The 19,336-nt window shown below is 45.7% G+C and overlaps 2 protein-coding genes across 2 annotated transcripts in view; both read left to right on the forward strand.

Annotated features, from left to right (window-relative positions):
- Positions 1-5,417: 5,417 nt before the first annotated feature.
- LOC135804842 (UPF0746 protein DDB_G0281095-like) lies at positions 5,418-10,491 on the forward strand (the record flags this gene model as incomplete). The annotated part of the gene is made up of 3 exons (XM_065318807.1): positions 5,418-5,860; positions 9,713-9,792; positions 10,370-10,491. Coding segments are annotated over 3 exons (645 nt in total), but the record flags the coding sequence as incomplete, so codon positions are not given.
- The window catches only part of LOC135828645 (lysophospholipid acyltransferase 5-like), a 42,463-nt gene continuing 33,476 nt past the window's right edge, over positions 10,350-19,336 (forward strand). Inside the window, exon 1 of the mRNA XM_065341076.1 lies at positions 10,350-10,487. The gene's annotated coding sequence lies outside the window, so the exon portion shown is untranslated. The remainder of the gene's footprint in view (positions 10,488-19,336) is intronic.

The following is a 19,336-nucleotide window of genomic DNA, read 5'->3' on the forward strand; positions in this document are numbered from 1 at the left end:
TGCATTCACACCCTGCATTTACATCCTGCAATGCCAATAGGTCCACCACGCCTTCACTATGCACCAAAAGTCCATAACCATGACAAACTGACATTGTACACGACGGTACATGTACATTGTACATAGCCTTCATTCCACTGACTACTGTCTTGTACTGGGGTGTACATAATTATGTTGAATGTCGCCGCAATGATTCCGGCATATGCTTCTTTGCGTGTAGTGTCTCCGGTAATGCGTGTGCATTCCAGGGCATTCCTGGGCAGAGTGGACCCCGATTACCCTTGGAGACCCGGCACGACCGACGCGACACGACACACAGTTGCCCCTCAGACATTGTCCCATCTCTTATAAATACTTAGTTTTCTAGATTATCCCATTATCTCTGTGCTGCGCTGGTGAGTCCACAAAGGACGAAACAGTGCTGTCCGCAGATTGAGTAGATTATCTCTCTCTCTCTCCTGCACACCGGTGCTTCTGTCTTTTTCTGGCACTTGCGGCCCATGTGAAGTTTGTTGACCTATTAAATGTCCTTTCAAAGGGCACAGCACGGCCGGGGAGAGCCGCGTCATATACATGTACATGTACGTGTAGGCTGCGGACAGAGTTCTGATACAGACGAGAAGGGACGAGAAGTCCGGAAGAAAGTGTACGCCTTTATTATTATTATTATTATTATTATTATTGCAATTTCAAATTTGGACTTCACGGAGAATTTTCAAAGTGTTAGGACATTTGAGGCCACATGCCACGTACTGCTCTTTTCTCTCCGAAACTCAACAATTGCAAGCCAGATATGAAAGAAAGAAAAAATCATCAGTCACACCACCGGGACTCGAACCAGGGACCTTGCTATTCGCGAGCAATGCTCTAACCAACTGAGCTACAGTATGACTCTTGTCCACAGTGATGGTAAATCTATCCTTCTTCGATCAATCAACATCTGGCTTGCATCATACTGGCAACTCACACCAATCAAGAGTCCCTGGTTCGAGTCCCGGTGGTGTGACTGATGATTTTTTCTTTCTTTCATATCTGGCTTGCAATTGTTGAGTTTCGGAGAGAAAAGAGCAGTACGTGGCATGTGGCCTCAAATGTCCTAACACTTTGAAAATTCTCCGTGAAGTCCAAATTTGAAATTGCAATTAGTTGTTTGCTCGCAGTGGACATAGTTTGATGCGCTCCCCATGATATCAAGCGAATGGCCGAGGGCCCTCTTGATTGGTGTGAGTTGCCAGTATGATGCAAGCCAGATGTTGATTGATCGAAGAAGGATAGATTTACCATCACTGTGGATAAGAGTCATACTGTAGCTCAGTTGGTTAGAGCATTGCTCGCGAATAGCAAGGTCCCTGGTTCGAGTCCCGGTGGTGTGACTGATGATTTTTTCTTTCTTTCATATCTGGCTTGCAATTGTTGAGTTTCGGAGAGAAAAGAGCAGTACGTGGCATGTGGCCTCAATTATTATTATTATTATTATTCTCGTATCCGTCCCGAATGGGACTCACGACGGCAGAATTAACTGTGAGCATGTGTGTGTGAGAGTGGGAGAACGAAATGAATGTACGCCTTTGCTTCGACATGTATGTTCCCTTCGGGAACGGACACGATAATTTTCTTTTTTTTCTTTTTTTTGTATAGGATATTACCCAAGTATGAGGGTCTTACCTCCCGAATATCATCCCGACTGCTAAGGTCTGGTATTGCTCAGAGACGGTTGGGTATGTATCAGCATGATCGAGGAGAAGCCGTAGTGTACATCCGTCCGATACATTCGACATTTTTATTTACCCGCTTACATGTACATGTACATGAACATGATGTAGTGGAACTTGGATTGCCGTCTGCCTGAAGTTACATGACTTTTTATAACTCTTCGCAGTCGCTCACACTTCGGTGCCAGAACCTGCATGCAGAATACCTTGACTTGTATAATGTAAGTGTAACGTGGTGCACTTCGTATCTGACGTTCAGTTGCTTGGGGAGGGATATCACTATGGTCATAATCAAAGGACCTTTGAAAACGTTCATGGAGCAGAATGGACAGACCAAGCTGCCTTCACCACTGCTTCTGCAGAGCAAAAACAGTAGTTTAATGGCTATTCTGACGTGTAAATTTAAATCAAGAATGCAAAGTGTGCACACATACATTGTACACTTGCAGTGAACGTTATTATGCAGCGCTGGTTACTGTGAGGCAAGCTTGACCGGAAACCGGACATCAGTGACACGTCCAATGCTCATTGAAAAATCACTCTGCTGGCTCTAGTTCGCGGCGAACGGACGCCCCATGGACTTTGTAAGAGGGAACGCGACCGCAATCATCCAGGACAAGCTGTTGCAACATTGTTTGCTCGTTTCACCGCGGGCCCGGGAATTAGCCTTGCGCACTGCGAGCTCTGAAACACACTTGCCATAAATGAGGTTATCGAAGTGATGGTAATAAGGTCCTAATGCCAATGACTTTGGCATGGGTGCGAAATCCTGCGAAACATTGTCGTGTCGAGTGAGTTTCGAGTATCAGAACATGCAGGCTTGTATTGTACGTACATGTACATGTACATTGTAACTGACCGGTCTGCATCGGGATGCTGCTGACTGGCAGTACTTGTGGCTATTGACAGGCTCAGCATATACAATGTACTTATACTGGAATGAACTTTGTGGCCTGATTATCACATTTGAGCTCAGCTCAACAAGAAGTGCCTTCATAATCGGCGGCGAAGATCCCAACTTGCTTTCCTGAAGTGAATATACTAGTACCCCGCGTCGGGATGAAGTAATTAGTAGCAAGAGTAGATAAAGTCTCCAGCGCTTATGAATTTACTCTTGCTATAAACACGCGAACCGTGTTTAAAAAAAAATTATAATCGTGAGTATAATCGTGAGTATCGATGGACATGCGCGTATGAATGTGCTTCAGTACAGTCATGTTTATCGGGTGTTAGCGGCCGTCGTGAGTTCCCTTCCGTGCATGTAGGTGCAAGTCATGTACATGTACATTGAAATTGTTTGTCCTCAAGGTTGCGTTTTAACTTTTACATGTACTGTAGCTTCGTAGTGACTAGCAGTTATGCACATTGTCTCTTGTTTGCATGCTTGTTTGTTCTCTATGACATAATTATAGTGTGCTTGTTAGCACCCACATGTACTTGTAGGTCAGCCAGTACTAGAATTTCATCTCATGCATTTACGAGATCGTATACCACCTTTGTGCTTCTGCTGCGCGGTTCTCAGCCCACAGTCTTGTCGACTTATCACCTGCAAGCTTGCACCAATGTTTTCTCCTCCTCGCCTCGCTTCCCCTCATGCTCAGGCTGCCTGTCTCCGACCACTAGTTGCATGCCTGATGGTCGTGACTACTACCGCGAAACTCTGAGTTCCAACATAGCCTTTTCCTTCTTCCTTTTTTTTGATTTCGGCCAGTATGGCTAGAGTGCGTAATCCGTCTTGCGGGTGAGACATGTAATGGGGAAGTTGCCATACAGGGGTGTGAGGCTGTGAGCCCGCCTTTCGGCACCGGAAGTACTAGTACAGCTTGATCGGCTCGAGTGACGATATGAGTCGATGACCCATACCTTGATCTGATCTTCTTCCTTTCTTTCTACTGACTGTGTGGGTGGGTACACTGTACATTGTAATTTGTATACGTCATGTACAATACTATCCGCAGATTGAGTACTAGTATACAATACTGTAACATGTTGCTTACATCGTCCGACAAAGGTATAGGGGAGTAAAGCCCCAGCAGACAAGTACGGCTATCGCAGTGTTTCGGTGTGAACAATGGCAATATCCTGCCATATCCGTGTCAGTTTTTATTGCTAGGCATTCGGCGAGGTAATTCGGTTAACACTATGTCTACAATATCAAGAGTGCATATTGAACTGAAGACGGGCACAAGATCAAGAAGACGTTCTGGATTCAAACTTTAACTTTGCTTTGTGTGTGTGTGGGCATGACGGCACAGTTTTAGTTGCGTTTAATACTTAGACTGTTGTCTCATCGCCGCTTTTCACATAATGTACTCAGTAACTCTTGATAATACAATATTGAGGTTCCCATAACGTGCTGACATATTATGTGTCGCAACCGGGCTCATCATGGCGTGTCTCACATACATGCTATTTGCCTAATAGGATTAGATCTGGGACACCGCATTTGCATGATCTTGAGACCGTCACAAGCTGTAACCTGGCCCAACTGTTCCAATCGAGAGGCACCACTTTCAACTACAATCTACTCGTACACGCTTCCACTGGGAAGGTGTGACGTGTGACAGTTTGTTACCGTGCTAGTAGGGGTAAATGCGAGATCCACGTAACAATGGTGGTTTACGTCGCCGATCCACTAGACCGTTACTACGTCCGCACAATCCACTACGAGTTGTAGACCTACGAGCCGCAGCCATGTATACACATGTGCAATAGAACAACAGCCCAAAACAACAGGTCAAGTTTGACTCTCAGCAGGTTACAAACTAACTTATCACCCTGCTGATCACAGCCGTGCTGCGGAAGAGACACTCGCTTTGCGGCACGGTGCTGCTGAGTAGTGGCTGGCGCCATGATATTCGAGTGTTACTCTAGCAGCGCGACAGTAAATTCAATCCTGATAAACACTGTCCTCTGCATGGACAAGCACTTGATCCAATCACGACAAAATCACTGTGTACTCAGTAATATCTACAATTCTACATGTACATGCCGCCGATGATGTACATGTACGTGGAAGTAGTCTTTCCCAGTGCCCCTTGTTTTAATTCAGTTTTTTAAAAACCAACTCAGCTATAACTAGTATAAGTACGCGCGTATATAGCAAATGGACCGGCAAGACTCGACAAGAGGCTAAAAAATGGAGTGCAGCTGTGATCTTGTTCATCACGTAGACAGCGACAGCGACAAGAACCCATGAGCACGACGTCCTGCTGCAAAGGAGAAGAAGCGAGTATCATCACAATTGCATTATTATTATATTTATGAAACAGATTGACTGTAGATGGTAAAGAGTAGGACTTCGTTAGAACGTTTCCGACAAACAGAGTCTAAAGGTCAGGTTTACAACACAGTATGCTAGGAATGCAGTTACACGACCAATCATATCATTCCATCGTATCTCTGTGTATCTTTTTAGTATTTACCGATCAAAATACGCAAAAGAGCACAAAGGAGGCTTGAACAAAACCAAAAGTTACCTTTGTCTTGCTTTGATAGTGCTAGTTAGTCAATAAGTCGTCTCCTTGTGAGAAGGCACCATTGCCTGTTTGCTTGAACGACTATAAATAAAAGCACAACAAACAACAACAACAACATCAACAACAACAACAACAACAACAACAACAACAACAACAACAACAACAACAACAACAACAACAACAACAACAACAACAACAACAACAACAACAACAACAACAACAACAACAACAACAACAACAACAACAACAACAACAACAACAACAACAACAACAACAACAACAACAACAACAACAACAACAACAACAACAACAACAACAACAACAACAACAACAACAACAACAACAACAACAACAACAACAACAACAACAACAACAACAACAACAACAACAACAACAACAACAACAACAACAACAACAACAACAACAACAACAACAACAACAACAACAACAACAACAACAACAACAACAACAACAACAACAACAACAACAACAACAACAACAACAACAACAACAACAACAACAACAACAACAACAACAACAACAACAACAACAACAACAACAACAACAACAACAACAACAACAACAACAACAACAACATTACCGCAAAGCAGGTGTACGCAAACGTTGTGGACTCGTGGTAATCGTGGTAATCCGTTGGTTCGCTACCCCGTGAGTTCCAACAATCAATCATAGAGGCAGCATACAGTAACACCGAGAGCAATATACCACAGAACGGTTCAACCTACATGACTGTACAAGTTAACATTACCGTCCTTTTGCTAAAGATCTCAGGCTGTATGTACTCTTGATTGCACATACAATAAACCAGTGTTTGCTGGACCCTGTACCAAGCGGAATCCTGTACGAACCAGACACACTTCCGTGCATCAACATGCTGTGGATCGAACGTGCATCCCTGGATCAAGCGGAATCCTGTCATATCGGGCAGGACAGTTTCCGCAGCACGAAGGGGGTCCGGTTTAGGGCAGTTACTGTGTATGCTGCATTGTGATAACAACAGGCAACAAAGGAACCTAAGCAACGATGTGTGGATGTCTTACTGAGTGGTCTCAGTGTGAATGTGTTTCTGCTTGGATAGGTTTGGTTTTCCTGTGTGAATATAAACAGCCTCCAAAGCATTCCGCCCCTCAGCACTGTGTACATGTGCATAGGCATGGGCGGGTAATGCTAGTTATTTGCTGCGATAATGCCAAAGGCAATGCTCATAATATGAGGATATAATGCCACTTATAATGCTCACACTACTCCATAATGCCAGTTTGAAAGTTGGAAAAGTCGATTTAAGAAGGCCGTCTTGGATCAAGGCCAAAGCGTGGACGAAAAAACTTTTAACAGCAGTGAGGAAGCTGCCACTGACAATCCACTGAGAAGGTTGGTTTGCAACGCCAAGGCTCCGGACGAAGCCGGACGGGTTCAGATGCACGATTTTCGGAACTGGACCTAGCCAGCTTCATGCATGACACCGTTGTCAACCGGCAATTATGCTTGTAATGCCAATTTTGCATGCGAAATGGTGTTATAATGCCAGCATTATGCCACCTGGAAAAAAGGGACTATAATGCCAGCCATAATGCTAGCATTACCCGCCCATGCCTACATCATGACATCATTGTACAGTGACAGAATCGAAAACAACCACAACTACATGTACATGTACATGTACGTGCATGACAGTGGACGACTGGGTATCAGACTTTCAATGTGTCTGTTGACGCCCGTGGCTGTTCACCATTAGTCAGTAATGCCATTAGTGCATAGCTGCGGAGTATGCTCTATTTCTACATCATACATGTAGGTGCGTGAGAATTCTCACTCACTGTTGCTCCTTTTTCTGCGTTTGTCCTGGCTAATGTACCAACAGCAGCCTGCTGCTTATATCACCTACATGTCTTCTTCTACTGGTTAGCTTCTTCTTCTGCCTGTATCCTCAACCTGAGGAGAAAGAAAGGAAAAAACATTTAGAATGTGTATTGCTAAGAGCGTGAAGCTTGTTCTCTTCCTTACAAAGGAAAGAAAGGAAGGAAGAGCCTCATTGCGGCATTTTGCCTGGAAGCTGCGGAAATTTTCCGTGCTGTTATGAATCCTAGGATATCCTGTCCGACTGTAGGCTCGGGGCCGAATCACCGTATCACTACGGCCATGTGGCGGGGATTTGCGTGCGTTTTCACCTATTGTCCGACAAGCAGCAATGCAATGCGTAACAGAAATAAATTACCTCCATCGATACGGCCAAGTAAACCGGTATGAGATGCAACAAAGGTTAGTCACTACATGTACATTTTATGTCACCTGAACAAAAAAGTCGTTGTCACGGGGTACGAGGGCTCTTTCTCCACGGGAGCTGCACATTCCGAAGTCTGATTTTAATATACAAATCATCGTAACAAATGTCATGAACATGACTGTATTATGAGCATGAGACTGGGAACTCAGGGCCGAATGCTGCTGCTAACCCCTTTATTGAGACTGGGAACTACATGTAGTAATACTCGTGGTCAAACGTTTACATTATAATTCTTCATTCAGACTTGCTTCTCTTTGCCTCGCCCTGTGTAGGTGTATTGCCTCTTGTAAATTGTCATTTTTGCATTGTTCTCAGTACCTGTTGCCATGGCTGGCTATCGCCCCCTCCCTCCGTAGTGGCCTCTATTCCCTGGCGACGGGAAGGTGAAATAAATAAATGGCTAGCGAAATTCTCCTATTTCAATTCACCGTCTCCTCAGTACTACAAGTGCAGTGTACCGGTACATGTACATGTACATGTACATGCATTGTACAGTAGCTGCAGCACGTCAGTAGATACCAGGGAGTCGTATTAATTATTACGATTCCCTTGTAGATACTGCCATTACTGTTGTCAGTATTATCATGTATACGTACCCAGTGGCTCCATCGGAAGGGAATTTGTTCAGCTACCCAGTCAACACTGCCTCCTTGCATTTTTGACAATGGCTCCTCATTCCGATGTCAGGGATTTTTAAAGGTAGCGATGCTCCTCCAGATGCTGCTACTCCAAAAAACCTTTCCATGTGACTGTCTCGCCATCAGCCATTGTGAAGTGCCTCAAACGCCGTCTTGAACTCTGGAGAGTGGGTGCCATCTCAGATGTAATGGAAGGATGCCGTGCCAAATGCAAACAGATCGGATCCCATCAGATGAGACGGGACAAAGCTCGTGCTGGGCATGATGGCACTGCCAGAAAGTTTGCATCCCTGATAACCGATGGCAAACTCAGGTCTGCCCTCGCACACCTGGAAGAGGACAACAGAGGCGGTGTTTTGAACCTGGACGATAGAGTCGATGGCGTAGCTGTTCGGGATATTCTGGCTGCCAAGCACCCGCCGGCAGAACCTGCCCATCCGGACGCTCTTGTTCAAGGGGTTTTACCTCCACGACCACCGTGATCCCATCCGATTTGAGTCATTAACTGCCAATAACTGGAGAGGTCATCCGCCACGCTGCCCTAAATACACATGGAGCAGCGGATCCGTCGGGAGTTGACGCTGACACCTGGAGGCGCATGTGTACCGGATTTGGAGGTGCCTCTGATCGGCCGGTCTGCGAGTGCGAGGCCCTGGCTGCTTGTGCTTGCCGGCCGGTAACAACATTCGTCGATCCCGGGTCTCTAAAGGCATACCTTGCTTGCTGGTTTATACCTTTGGATAAGAATCCAGGGGTTAGCCCAATTGGCATTGGTGAAGTTCTCCGCCGTATACTTGGCAAAGCCATCCTGTCTATGCTACGGGACAATATCCAAGAGGCTGTGGGCAGTTTGAAGGTCTGCGCCGACATGAGAGTGGCATTGAGGCAGCCGTTCATGCTATGACGACTGTTTTCGACGATGACGACACGGAGGCACTGTTGATGGCGGATGCTTCCAATCAGGGAGTAGTACAATACCCAGTATACCTAGTATTGTACTACTCCCTGCTTCCAATGCGTTTAACCGTTTAAACCGCGAAGCATGTCTTCGCAATATCCAGCGCCTCTGCCCAGCTATGTATGCTATCGTTATCAATACGTACCGGCACCCTGCCAACCTAATACTCGGCGGAGAGGTTATACGGTTCCGTGAAGGCACCACGCGATCTCAATCAAGAGTACGCGATGGAGGCAGGAGCAAATATTTGAGCTCCTGCTCCATCCATGCTTTCTTTCAAAGTATCGAAAGATTGGCCTTCCGATCATAAGTTTATACTTCAGGAACTGTCAGGAAATACATTAAACGTGAGAGAGAGAGTCTGTGAAGCAGATAGATGTGCATGGAAAACCTGGTTGGAGCCAAGTCACGCTCTCAAGCAGAGGCCTGCGCAGCGCGAGACGTTTTTCAGCAAAGGACTGTGCATACGAGGTGCGCAGTTGGAGCTGCACCTCCCCGACGAGGGCTCTACCCAGCTCCCAGCTCTACCCGGCAAGCTGATTGGTCCGCCATCACACGGCAAAGTTACCTTCGAAGGCACATCCTTCGTGTGTTGTACCGGTACTCCTCATGTATGACAGTATTGTGGACGAGTTGACTACGATAACAAGTAGTTTCACACGACGTACGTTTCGCCGTATTGTTCGTGACGGCTCATCAGGTGTGCAAATTTAACTCGGATATTGAGCCAATGAATATAATTAAAATAGAAGAAATCACATGGAAACGAGTTATGAAGCAACTATCCACGACAGTACGTACGTTGTGTGAAACTACTTGTTGCTGCTTCGAATTGTAGTTAGACCGCATTGTCATGTTATTAACTTGTCCCGTCATGGTCTTGTAACAGTCGGCATTCTTTGTTGCCGTGGGACTTAGCTTGTGCACATTTTCGCTGCGCTCACCTTCCCCTTATTGGTCTTACCATAACCTTGAACCTTCCAAGCTGGAAGGCTGCTGGTTTGCGCACTGGAGGTGTGTGAGAGCTAGGTCTCAGGTCGCTGAATGTCACAGTAACATGTCAGTTTTGTGCCCTTTTATCGCACTTTCGGACTGCATCTTGTTACAGTCGTGGATAGTTGCTTCATAACTCGTTTCCATGTGATTTCTTCTATTTTAAATTTTAATTATATACATGTACATACATACATACCGGTACATACATACATACATACATATTGATATAAGGGTTTTCAACCCATTTGTGCCCTCAAATCGCTCCTCCTCCGTCTCCGCAGCCTACACCCGCCATGAGAAAGACAAGAAGCGGGCGCAGATCTACGAACAGCGCTTGCGTGATGTGGAGCACGCCTCGTTCGTCCCCGCAGTGTTCTCTACAACCGGTGGTGTGAGCAAGTGAGTATTGTATTGTATTCTATTGTATACGTCGTCAAGGAACTTTACTAAACGGCAAACTGAAAAGTGTGTACTACAAAGATAAGTTCAGTGCCGCTACAGGAAATCCTAGACTCCAATGGGCAGTGCTGAATCAACTAACTGGAAGGAGAAAATCCCACCCCACACCGAAAGCCTCCCTCTCATATTTGTCAGATACCCTAGGCAATATCGTCCATGATGAACACCACGCTGCTCTTACGACCCCAGACACTCCGGCGGACGACTGTTTAGACAACTGCCTTCTCGAGTTCCAACCCGTTACAACAGCAGCAGTAACGAAGATTCTCGAACGATTGAATACCACGAAAGCATCTGGATCAGACGGCATACCAGCTTACATCTTGAAACACCATGCCGCCGAGCTGGCCAATTCCTTAACTTCCATCTTCAACCAGTCATTGTCTAGCGGAAAGGTACCGTCAGCCTACAAACTAGCGTCTGTGTGTCCAGTGTTTAAGAAAGGCGACCCCTACGACAGTTCCAACTATCGCCCAGTCTCGCTACTGCCCATTATCTCCAAAGTCTTGGAATCGCTAGTGCTCCAGCAGCTTCACGACCATCTGGACATCACACCCAGAGCAATTCCAAATGAATAGTTTGCATACAGGTGGAACCACAGCACTGAGGACCTTTTAACACTTGCCATCAAAACTGGCAGAGAAGCATGGATACCGGAGACTATACGGCCGATATGAGCTAAGCCTTTGACCGCGTCCACCACCAAACGCTAATAAGTAATAGATGACCTCTGCTCTCCCTCCCCGTGCAGTTCAGTAACCCGCACGTAGTATCACAGATACATCGTATTCTCTCTCTCCCCCCGTTTACCCGCAGTTATTAGTATCCTATTCTCTTACTATGTGCTTCCATAGCTTTTACTATGTTCTTCCATAGCCACTTCTAGGCTAAGCCTTCGCCGTCATTTTATTGGGTCGTCATCCCGTTTGAATGTGCGAAGTGAAATAAAAACCAACCAACCAACCAACCATGACCTTCACAATCTGAAGATCCGTGGAAGTGCTCTTGAGTGGTTCAAGTCGTATCTGTCTCACCGACAGCAACGCGTAGAAGTGAACGGAACCACAAGTGACTGTAGAACCTGCACTAGGGGCGTTTCCCAGGGTTCCGTCCTAGGCCCTACCCTCTTCAGCATCTACACTCGACTTGTCCCCACTCTGCCATTGCGTTCCCAATGCCTTCTTTATGCAGACGACACCACCCTGTATGCCTCTGGAAAGTGTCCACGAATTCTCATGTCTTACTTAGAAGAAGGTTTTTCAGTGGTGAAGCAGCACCTCACAGATCGCGGCCTGCTCCTGAACTCCAGCAAGAACCAAGTACTACTGATCCACAGCAGAGGCTCACATCCTCCACCTTACCTGAGCATTGTCTGTGGTTCGACTGTTATTGCCCCGTCTGACGAAGTTAAGTATCTAGGACTGACTCTCGATTCAACTTTAAGTTTCAGTGCCCACGTTCACTCCCTCAGGGAAGACATCGGAAAGAAACTAGGTGCTTTTCGACGTGGAAGGAGGAACCTTGCTGTCCAGGCCAGAAGGCAGTTCTACTTGTCAGTAGTCCAGAACAAGCTCGAGTACGCCAGCACTGCCTACGTCCACTGCCTCGCTGACAAAGTGAGAGATCAGCTGCTACGCATAAGGAAGAGAGCACTTAGATGCATATTTGAGCATGACACATTCACGCGGACATCATACTTGCTTGAGCGATACCACATAATTAGCTTAGACAAAATATATCATACTAAGTCCATATTCTTCGTGTTCCGTTGCATCCACAATATCTGCAGTTCACTCCTCTCTGACATGTTCTCCCTTCGCCGTGACTGCGCTCACACAGATAGAGTAACCCGCGGCCAAGTCAATTATTCCCTTTCCTTACCCATTGTGCAAGCTCAAGCTGGATACAGATCTATTTCATTCCTTGGTGCTGACCGCTTTAATTGCGCTTCCCGAATCCCTTCGCACAAATCATATCCCCAATTCATTTCGCCAGGAACTTAACTCATTCATCTTGGGCACCCTGTAAGAAGAGCTTAGGGTCTGTTGGGAATGCCCAAGGAAAATAATAACATTGGTGCGGCGAAAGTGTGAGAGGGGGGTCCGAGGGTCCTCCCCCGGGATTTTGTTTTGAAAATTGGGCCTAAAAGGCCATATTTTAATGCTACAGAATAATATGAGAAAATTATGCATGCTGATGACACATGTATGCACACCGCATTGTCGATGTAAAACATGGTACAGTGTACCTGTAACCTGTACAGTCATATCATGTACAAGAGTCTACAAGCCATCAACAAGGTTGAAAATGTTGAAAAAATAAAAAAATAAAAAAAAAACTTCCAAAATAATTATTTGTGCGGCTTTGGCCGCTAGTACCTGCCGCACCGGTTCCGACGCGCTAGGTCCAGGCCTCAGGGAGTCGTATTTTACGACTCCCTGGCCATGTGGCTAGGTCGTATCCAGTCGGGGAGATGTCCTATCTAGGACATCGCACTCTGAATGAGTCTGATTGGTTACCTGTCCCAGAGTTGTCATGGAAGCGTCGGTCGCGCACACGCGATGAGAAGAAGTGCTGCGTGAGCATTTCTGAATGTATGTGGAGGATGCACGATCGTAATGGCGATGGATTTCTTTCCGAATTGGTCAGGTTTCAGGGAATAGGCGGAGAATATCAGACATCGGCGGGGATTGAGGTAGTGTATATTCGATTCTCCATCGAATACCCGACCGAATGGCCGTTTTCGTTTGGGGATTTCATGTGGGGTTTCTCGTAGCCACGCGGCGCTTCTTTGGAAACGATTGGTTCTAATTATTTTGAATATCTTGCCTTTGGAATGTTTCTTCACCATGTTCACGCCCCGTGCGTTCATTTCGCCCCAAACCTGGCCATGCAGAGGAGGAAAACGAGCCAGCAGGCGCTAGGCCCGTAAATTACTGCCTGGAAGATATTATTTGGCCAAAGCTCGCTGTTGGCGTTTTTGATTTCTTAGATACGACAGCTCTTGGCTAAAACTGGACCTTGGACGGTCTTTCTTGGATATCAACCCAGGACGTGGTGGTCATGGACGTATCGCCATCGCTTTCAGCCAGATCCTTCTGCTGCCTGAAGCCAATGGCGAAAGTAAAAACTTTATCGCAGCAGCAGCTACTGCTCTGCTGAAAGTGCGAACACAAATTGCTTCGCCAATCCTCTTGTGCACTTGCAATTTTCAATGTGACCAAAACGATTCCCTTGCCAGTTCCTTTGTCCAGGCGTACTCCACAATGAGGAAAATAAAATTCGTGAAGGCAAGAGGCAAGATACGAATCTCGACTCGCTTGAGGCAAGCCGCCAGGAGAACGACAACTAATAATTATGTAATTACTTTTGAGACGAAAGGCCTTCGTTGCGTTTGTTTTGAGTGCGACATGTTCATCTTCCTCGGACGCGACACAAAGTTTTGAGTCACGTGTCACGATTACTATGGGAACAGCATAGTATGTATGCTGGGGCATGCTGGGTTCCGTGATGTCCTATCTAGAGGTATATTATGTATCAGATTGCAACGACCAGGAGGCTGAAAATAGTGGCTGCAAATGACCGATATCCGTCACTTGCAGCTCTGCATCAGAGGCCTGTAGCTGGCCTGAAGAGTTGTAAAATTACTCCTTCGTAGCCGGGCGAGTCAGAGCGAGGGCGATTCACGGCTTGGCCAAAAAACTGTCGGCCTGGAACGTAAACGTCGATCTGCCGACACAGTTCACCTGGTTCACACGCCTGACCTCGACCTGGCATGCTGCCTTGCGTGAAAGGAACATTTTTCGGAAAGCAAGCTTCTTCTCCAAAATTCGAAATTTCCTTCCAAAAAATGCCGTCGTCCTTGACCTCGAAGCTGAATGTTGTTAGGATAGAAAATTAGCGAAGATGTAGCCGACCCATTCTGGCAAGCCGTGTGCCCTCTGGATATGCAGTTGTTCGCCATGGTCAACAATCTTCTTCTCCTTCGTTCGTACTTTCACTTTCCTGACCACGAATACAAGCGGTACCCATGCTCAGGTTAGTGTTTATTTGTCTGTCTATGCACATACGTGTAATACAATGCACTGTTCGTGCTGCAGGCACTGGCCGATCATGGAAATAGAGGAATCAGCCAGCTTTCTTTGAATTCTCATCCAGTCAAGAAAAATATGTACACACTTTCCTTGGCTCCTTTTTCCCACCGCCACCATGCGCATGCATGCACTGCTTTTCAAATTTGTGTTTGCTTTGGCAGTGGTTTCATGGGTATCCTTCAGCCTTCCGTGGCATTCAAAATTCAGAATAGTTTCCACCCAGGTGCTAGTGCCTCTGTTCTGCTTAGCACATTGTAGTAAAATTATTTGCAACAGTGTCCACCCCTCCACACTGCACTCTTGGTTCACATTCACCACACCATAGCGAGGAAGTTTGTTCTTGGATAGATGTCTGGAGGATGTAGAGCATCTATCCAAGAACGAACTTCCTCGGTATGGTGTGGTAAATGTGGGCCTAGAGCGCAGTTAGGAGAGGTGGACAGTTTCAAATTAGTTAGCCACATCCGATCCTTTCTCCGATAGTTATGGACATTTTTTACTATAATATGACATTGAATGGCCACTCATGCTTCTATCGAGAGGTAACACCACTCAGGAAACTGAGGAAAGCCAACCGGTGTTGCACAGGATTTGAGGTTGGGAAGAAAAGATGTTCCGATAAAAGAACTGCGAGTACATGGGAAACGTATTATGGAAAGGGCAGTCTGAGTCGAACTAGGATCTCCTGTTCCAGACTGTACCGAAAGCGTGAATATGAATACAGTAGAGTGCGGATAATCCGAACAATCACTTATCCGAAATGCCAGTTTCCATTGAATTGAAGGGACAACCCCAAGCACCATTCAAGCGGTGCACAAGATGGTTTGCAACAGGTTGGAGCAACAATGTATCACCGTAGAGTCATATTGAGGAGCTAGAGTGTGTCTAATTCCTGTGAAGAAATGATGGAAACGTGAAGGAATGTGCAAGTCTTAGATGGATGTGTGATTGCTCCCTTATCCGAATTTTTCCCCATCCGAAACCCCTGGAGAAAGCGTGCGCCCGAGGAGTGCGGATAATCTACACTCTGCTGTAACAGTTATGCACAATGCGTTTCGATGCACATTGGACAACGTTGCAAATGTAGAACTGTAGGTGGACTGTGGTTCACATTAGACGATCGGAGTGCCCCCACCAAACGAAGAGTGCTCAACATCACAAGGTAGAGCTTGCATATACAATCAAAAAAGAGTACATAACATATACCATTAGCTGATACTGTTAGTGTGCATTACGAAGTCTGAAGAAAATCTTGAACGATCTCGGCTGGGATGACGGCTACACGTTAGCTCAGTGATTAGAGCATCGCTGGCCTCAAGCGAAGGTCCCTGGTTCGAATCCTGGTGGTGACAGTCAATTTTTTCTTCAGACCTTTCCCGTTTGTGTCTTTCCCTCAAACCAGTGAATATTACTGTTAGCTTCGTACTTTGAGTGATTATCACTTACAGTTACATACCGTAAAAGCCCCTGTATACGCCCACTCGAAATTACGCCCACCCTCCGTGTACACGCCCAGTCAGGGAAAGTCAACACGTTTGTTTCAAAATAGCGCCCATGCCCATGTATACGCCCAGGTATGCCGGCAACACCAGTACATGTACAGGTACTGATACCCAATACTTTGCTGCTATCCCTATTCCAAGTATACACCCGGTTCCAAAATAACGCCCGTGCTCTTGTATACGCCCAGGAAATCGAGGCTGCTATTCTATACGCCCGGGGCCTATACACGGGCTTTTACGGTATACTTGATAATTTCTTAGCGCATGAAAATCGGAGTCAGTACCACAATATTCCTCCCTCACTATATGAGTCTAGATACACTTTTGAATGTGGAACAGGGTCCAGGACAGGATCGTCTGCTCTATCCGAATTATGGCCTGGTTGCAATTTGTCTATTTGCCAGCAGGTACATCGCACCAGGGAGTCATAGCACCTACACTGTAGGGAGACTACACAATACTTTATAGAATTTTGGGTCTGGATTTGGAGGTTCTCCGTGATTTGTGCAACCCGCGATCACGGCCTTGACCTACTGACCCTGAGAACGGCCCAGATTAGCAATGCCATGTACGAGCGTGTACAGATCTGCCCAATGGTGCCCCCAGGGTGGCTGAAACAGGAACCCCTGGGTCGAACCCCATGTCATTTAGCTTTACAGTCGCCTGTGCCGTCTACCTAGATGCCACAACTCCCTGCGCTGCACGCAGCAAATGCAGCACATCAAGTATACAGCCATGTAGTGTTGGTTGTCACCTGTTCTGATCGTGTGATATCACAAACAATCTTCTACGATCCATTCATTTGAACCTGGCACGTTAGGGGCCGTCCATAATTATCTATCTTTAACACGAAACGAGAAAAAATCGTTCATGGGCGGGTGGGTCAAGAAGGGTTTCGTAATGAAAAATATTGATAGCTGAAACACTAGTCCATTCCAGCTATTTTTCGTTGAGGGGTGGGGGACGGTCACAAGTTACTCATAACTAAACTGTTCATTTCGTGAAAATTATCAATAATGCCGGGTCCATAATTGTCGATCTTTTACACGGAGAGAAAAAGTTTCGTTTGTGGGTGGGTCAAGGGAAGTTTCGTTTCGAAAATATTGATATTACAGACATCAATACAGGGGGGTGGGGGGTGGGTGGAGGAGGATCCTTCTTTCATTTCGTGAAAATTATCGATAATGCTGGATAGCTCCTTAGTCTATGCAATAAAATAGTTGTTTTCTTCACACAGTACCGTAAAGTTTAAACAATATCCAGCCAGGTTTGTACCGAACATTTTTTCGAAAGGTAATTTCTCAAATGTTGCCTTGAGTACGTTCTCAGCAACATAGCGAGCCAGTTTCACATACTCTAATTTCAGAAATTTTAGGTGCTCAATATTTTCGGTATGAGAGCAAAAGGCCAGGTTAGGTGAACAGATAATTTAGGTACAGAGAAGCAGTTCTCTATCGGATTATGTGTTAGGGTTTGTTCGGTGTATTGAAATTTTAGGTATGAAACAGACGCACCGAAAGTACCGAAAATAAAAGTACACTTAACATTTGTGAAATTACAGTAATTGGACTGCAAACTTGCATCGCTGGTTGTTGCAGCTCCATCACAGGCGTATCACGGGAAATTGAGTCCAGCTCCACTTCTAGGTTGGGTGACACGTGATGGGCATCACTTCCTGCATGCTGGTGCATGTGACTCAAGAGCTCTGGCTGGCAAGAAGTTTTAGACTGCAGGTGCAATGCAAGATTTTTCTGCGATGTGCTATGCATTGTGCATTGCATTTCTCGAGAGACACTTCACGCTATGTGAAAAAAAGAATTTCGCTCGATGTGGTATTGTGCATCGGGCAGTGCAACTTTCCCACAAAACTGGACTCAAAGCGCCTTATAGCTGTGGTTTACAGCAAAGATTTTCCTATTTGCGACTCTTGGTTTAATGAGTGCAGTAGCATGCATGTGCCTGGTGATATTATTGCAATGGATCATAGTGAGGGCGTAGCAGTACTTGTGCACTGATAGTTGGTATTGACAGAAGTACATAACCAAGAGTGGGCAACTCGATGATCCCTCTGCCCATGGCAGAAAGTTTCATCACTTCGGTTTTTGTGGGCCATTGGGCTCACTAATACCATCATGCGTAGCCAGAGATCAAAACTTGTACATCACAGCTACGGTAGGTGAAGCAGAACAATAAACTGTGGATCCATGCCTACTGAACCTGATGAAACACTCTATCTACATGGCACATGTAGAAATATATGCGCGCTTGCTCATAATCATTTGATTTCGAAGCCGTTCGTACCTTATGTTAGTAGTTGCACATTCTTAGTAGTTATGTAGTTTGATAATAACGTTACGATAGATTATCAATACTGGTGGAAACGTTATGCGGGTTGCATTATTTTTTACCCGGTGTGCCATGGTCAGGCATGCTAATTCATCGGATATTAGCAAGTTTGCCTGCCTGCTGGGTGTTGTATCTTAGCTTCACTGTACTACAAATACGATATGCTTAGTTTTCCTAAATTGCTTCATTATAACATTCAGTTTGTTTTGCTGCAATCTTTTCACGTGTTTTGCAGGATTGTAGCCAAGGGTGAATACCATTATCATGAGCGAAGGTCTCTGAGAACCCATGTCTGAAAGCTGGTCATGTTGGCCCAACGCTGACTTTCATTGTCTGTATCCGCCACCTTCATACTGGAATGAACTGGAACATGTTCACTCTCTGTTTCTCATGTGGAAGGACGGAACAGATTGTTTGTCTGTCTCTGTGGATCACCGAAGGCTGAACAGTACAGTTGGAAGAATATTGGATCTCACGAAGTGCCTGAATCTGAAGCGGCTGACATGCATCTGCACAGCGCTGTCTTTCTGAGATTTGCTTCAAGGCAGGTTATTGTGTACAATTTTGTCCACAGTATTCCAATATTTGCCAAACGTATTTCTCTGATAGTATTGCGACTACACACGCGCAATGATCTCTCCGTCATCAGTCTTTCGCAATGATGTGGCTCACTGATGACAGCATGCATAGCCATAGATCAAATGAGCAGCTAAGGTAGTTGAAGCAGAAGAATGGATCAATGCATCCTGAACCTTGTGTACTGCCTATATGCACTCTCAGAAGTATTTGTAACGTGTTAACTATGAAGTATCAACATTGCTTCTCTTCTATGTGGGTGGTGTGAGTG

Source organism: Sycon ciliatum, chromosome 1, assembly GCF_964019385.1.
Source record: "Sycon ciliatum chromosome 1, ocSycCili1.1, whole genome shotgun sequence".
In the NCBI taxonomy this organism is placed as follows: Eukaryota; Metazoa; Porifera; class Calcarea; order Leucosolenida; family Sycettidae; genus Sycon; species Sycon ciliatum.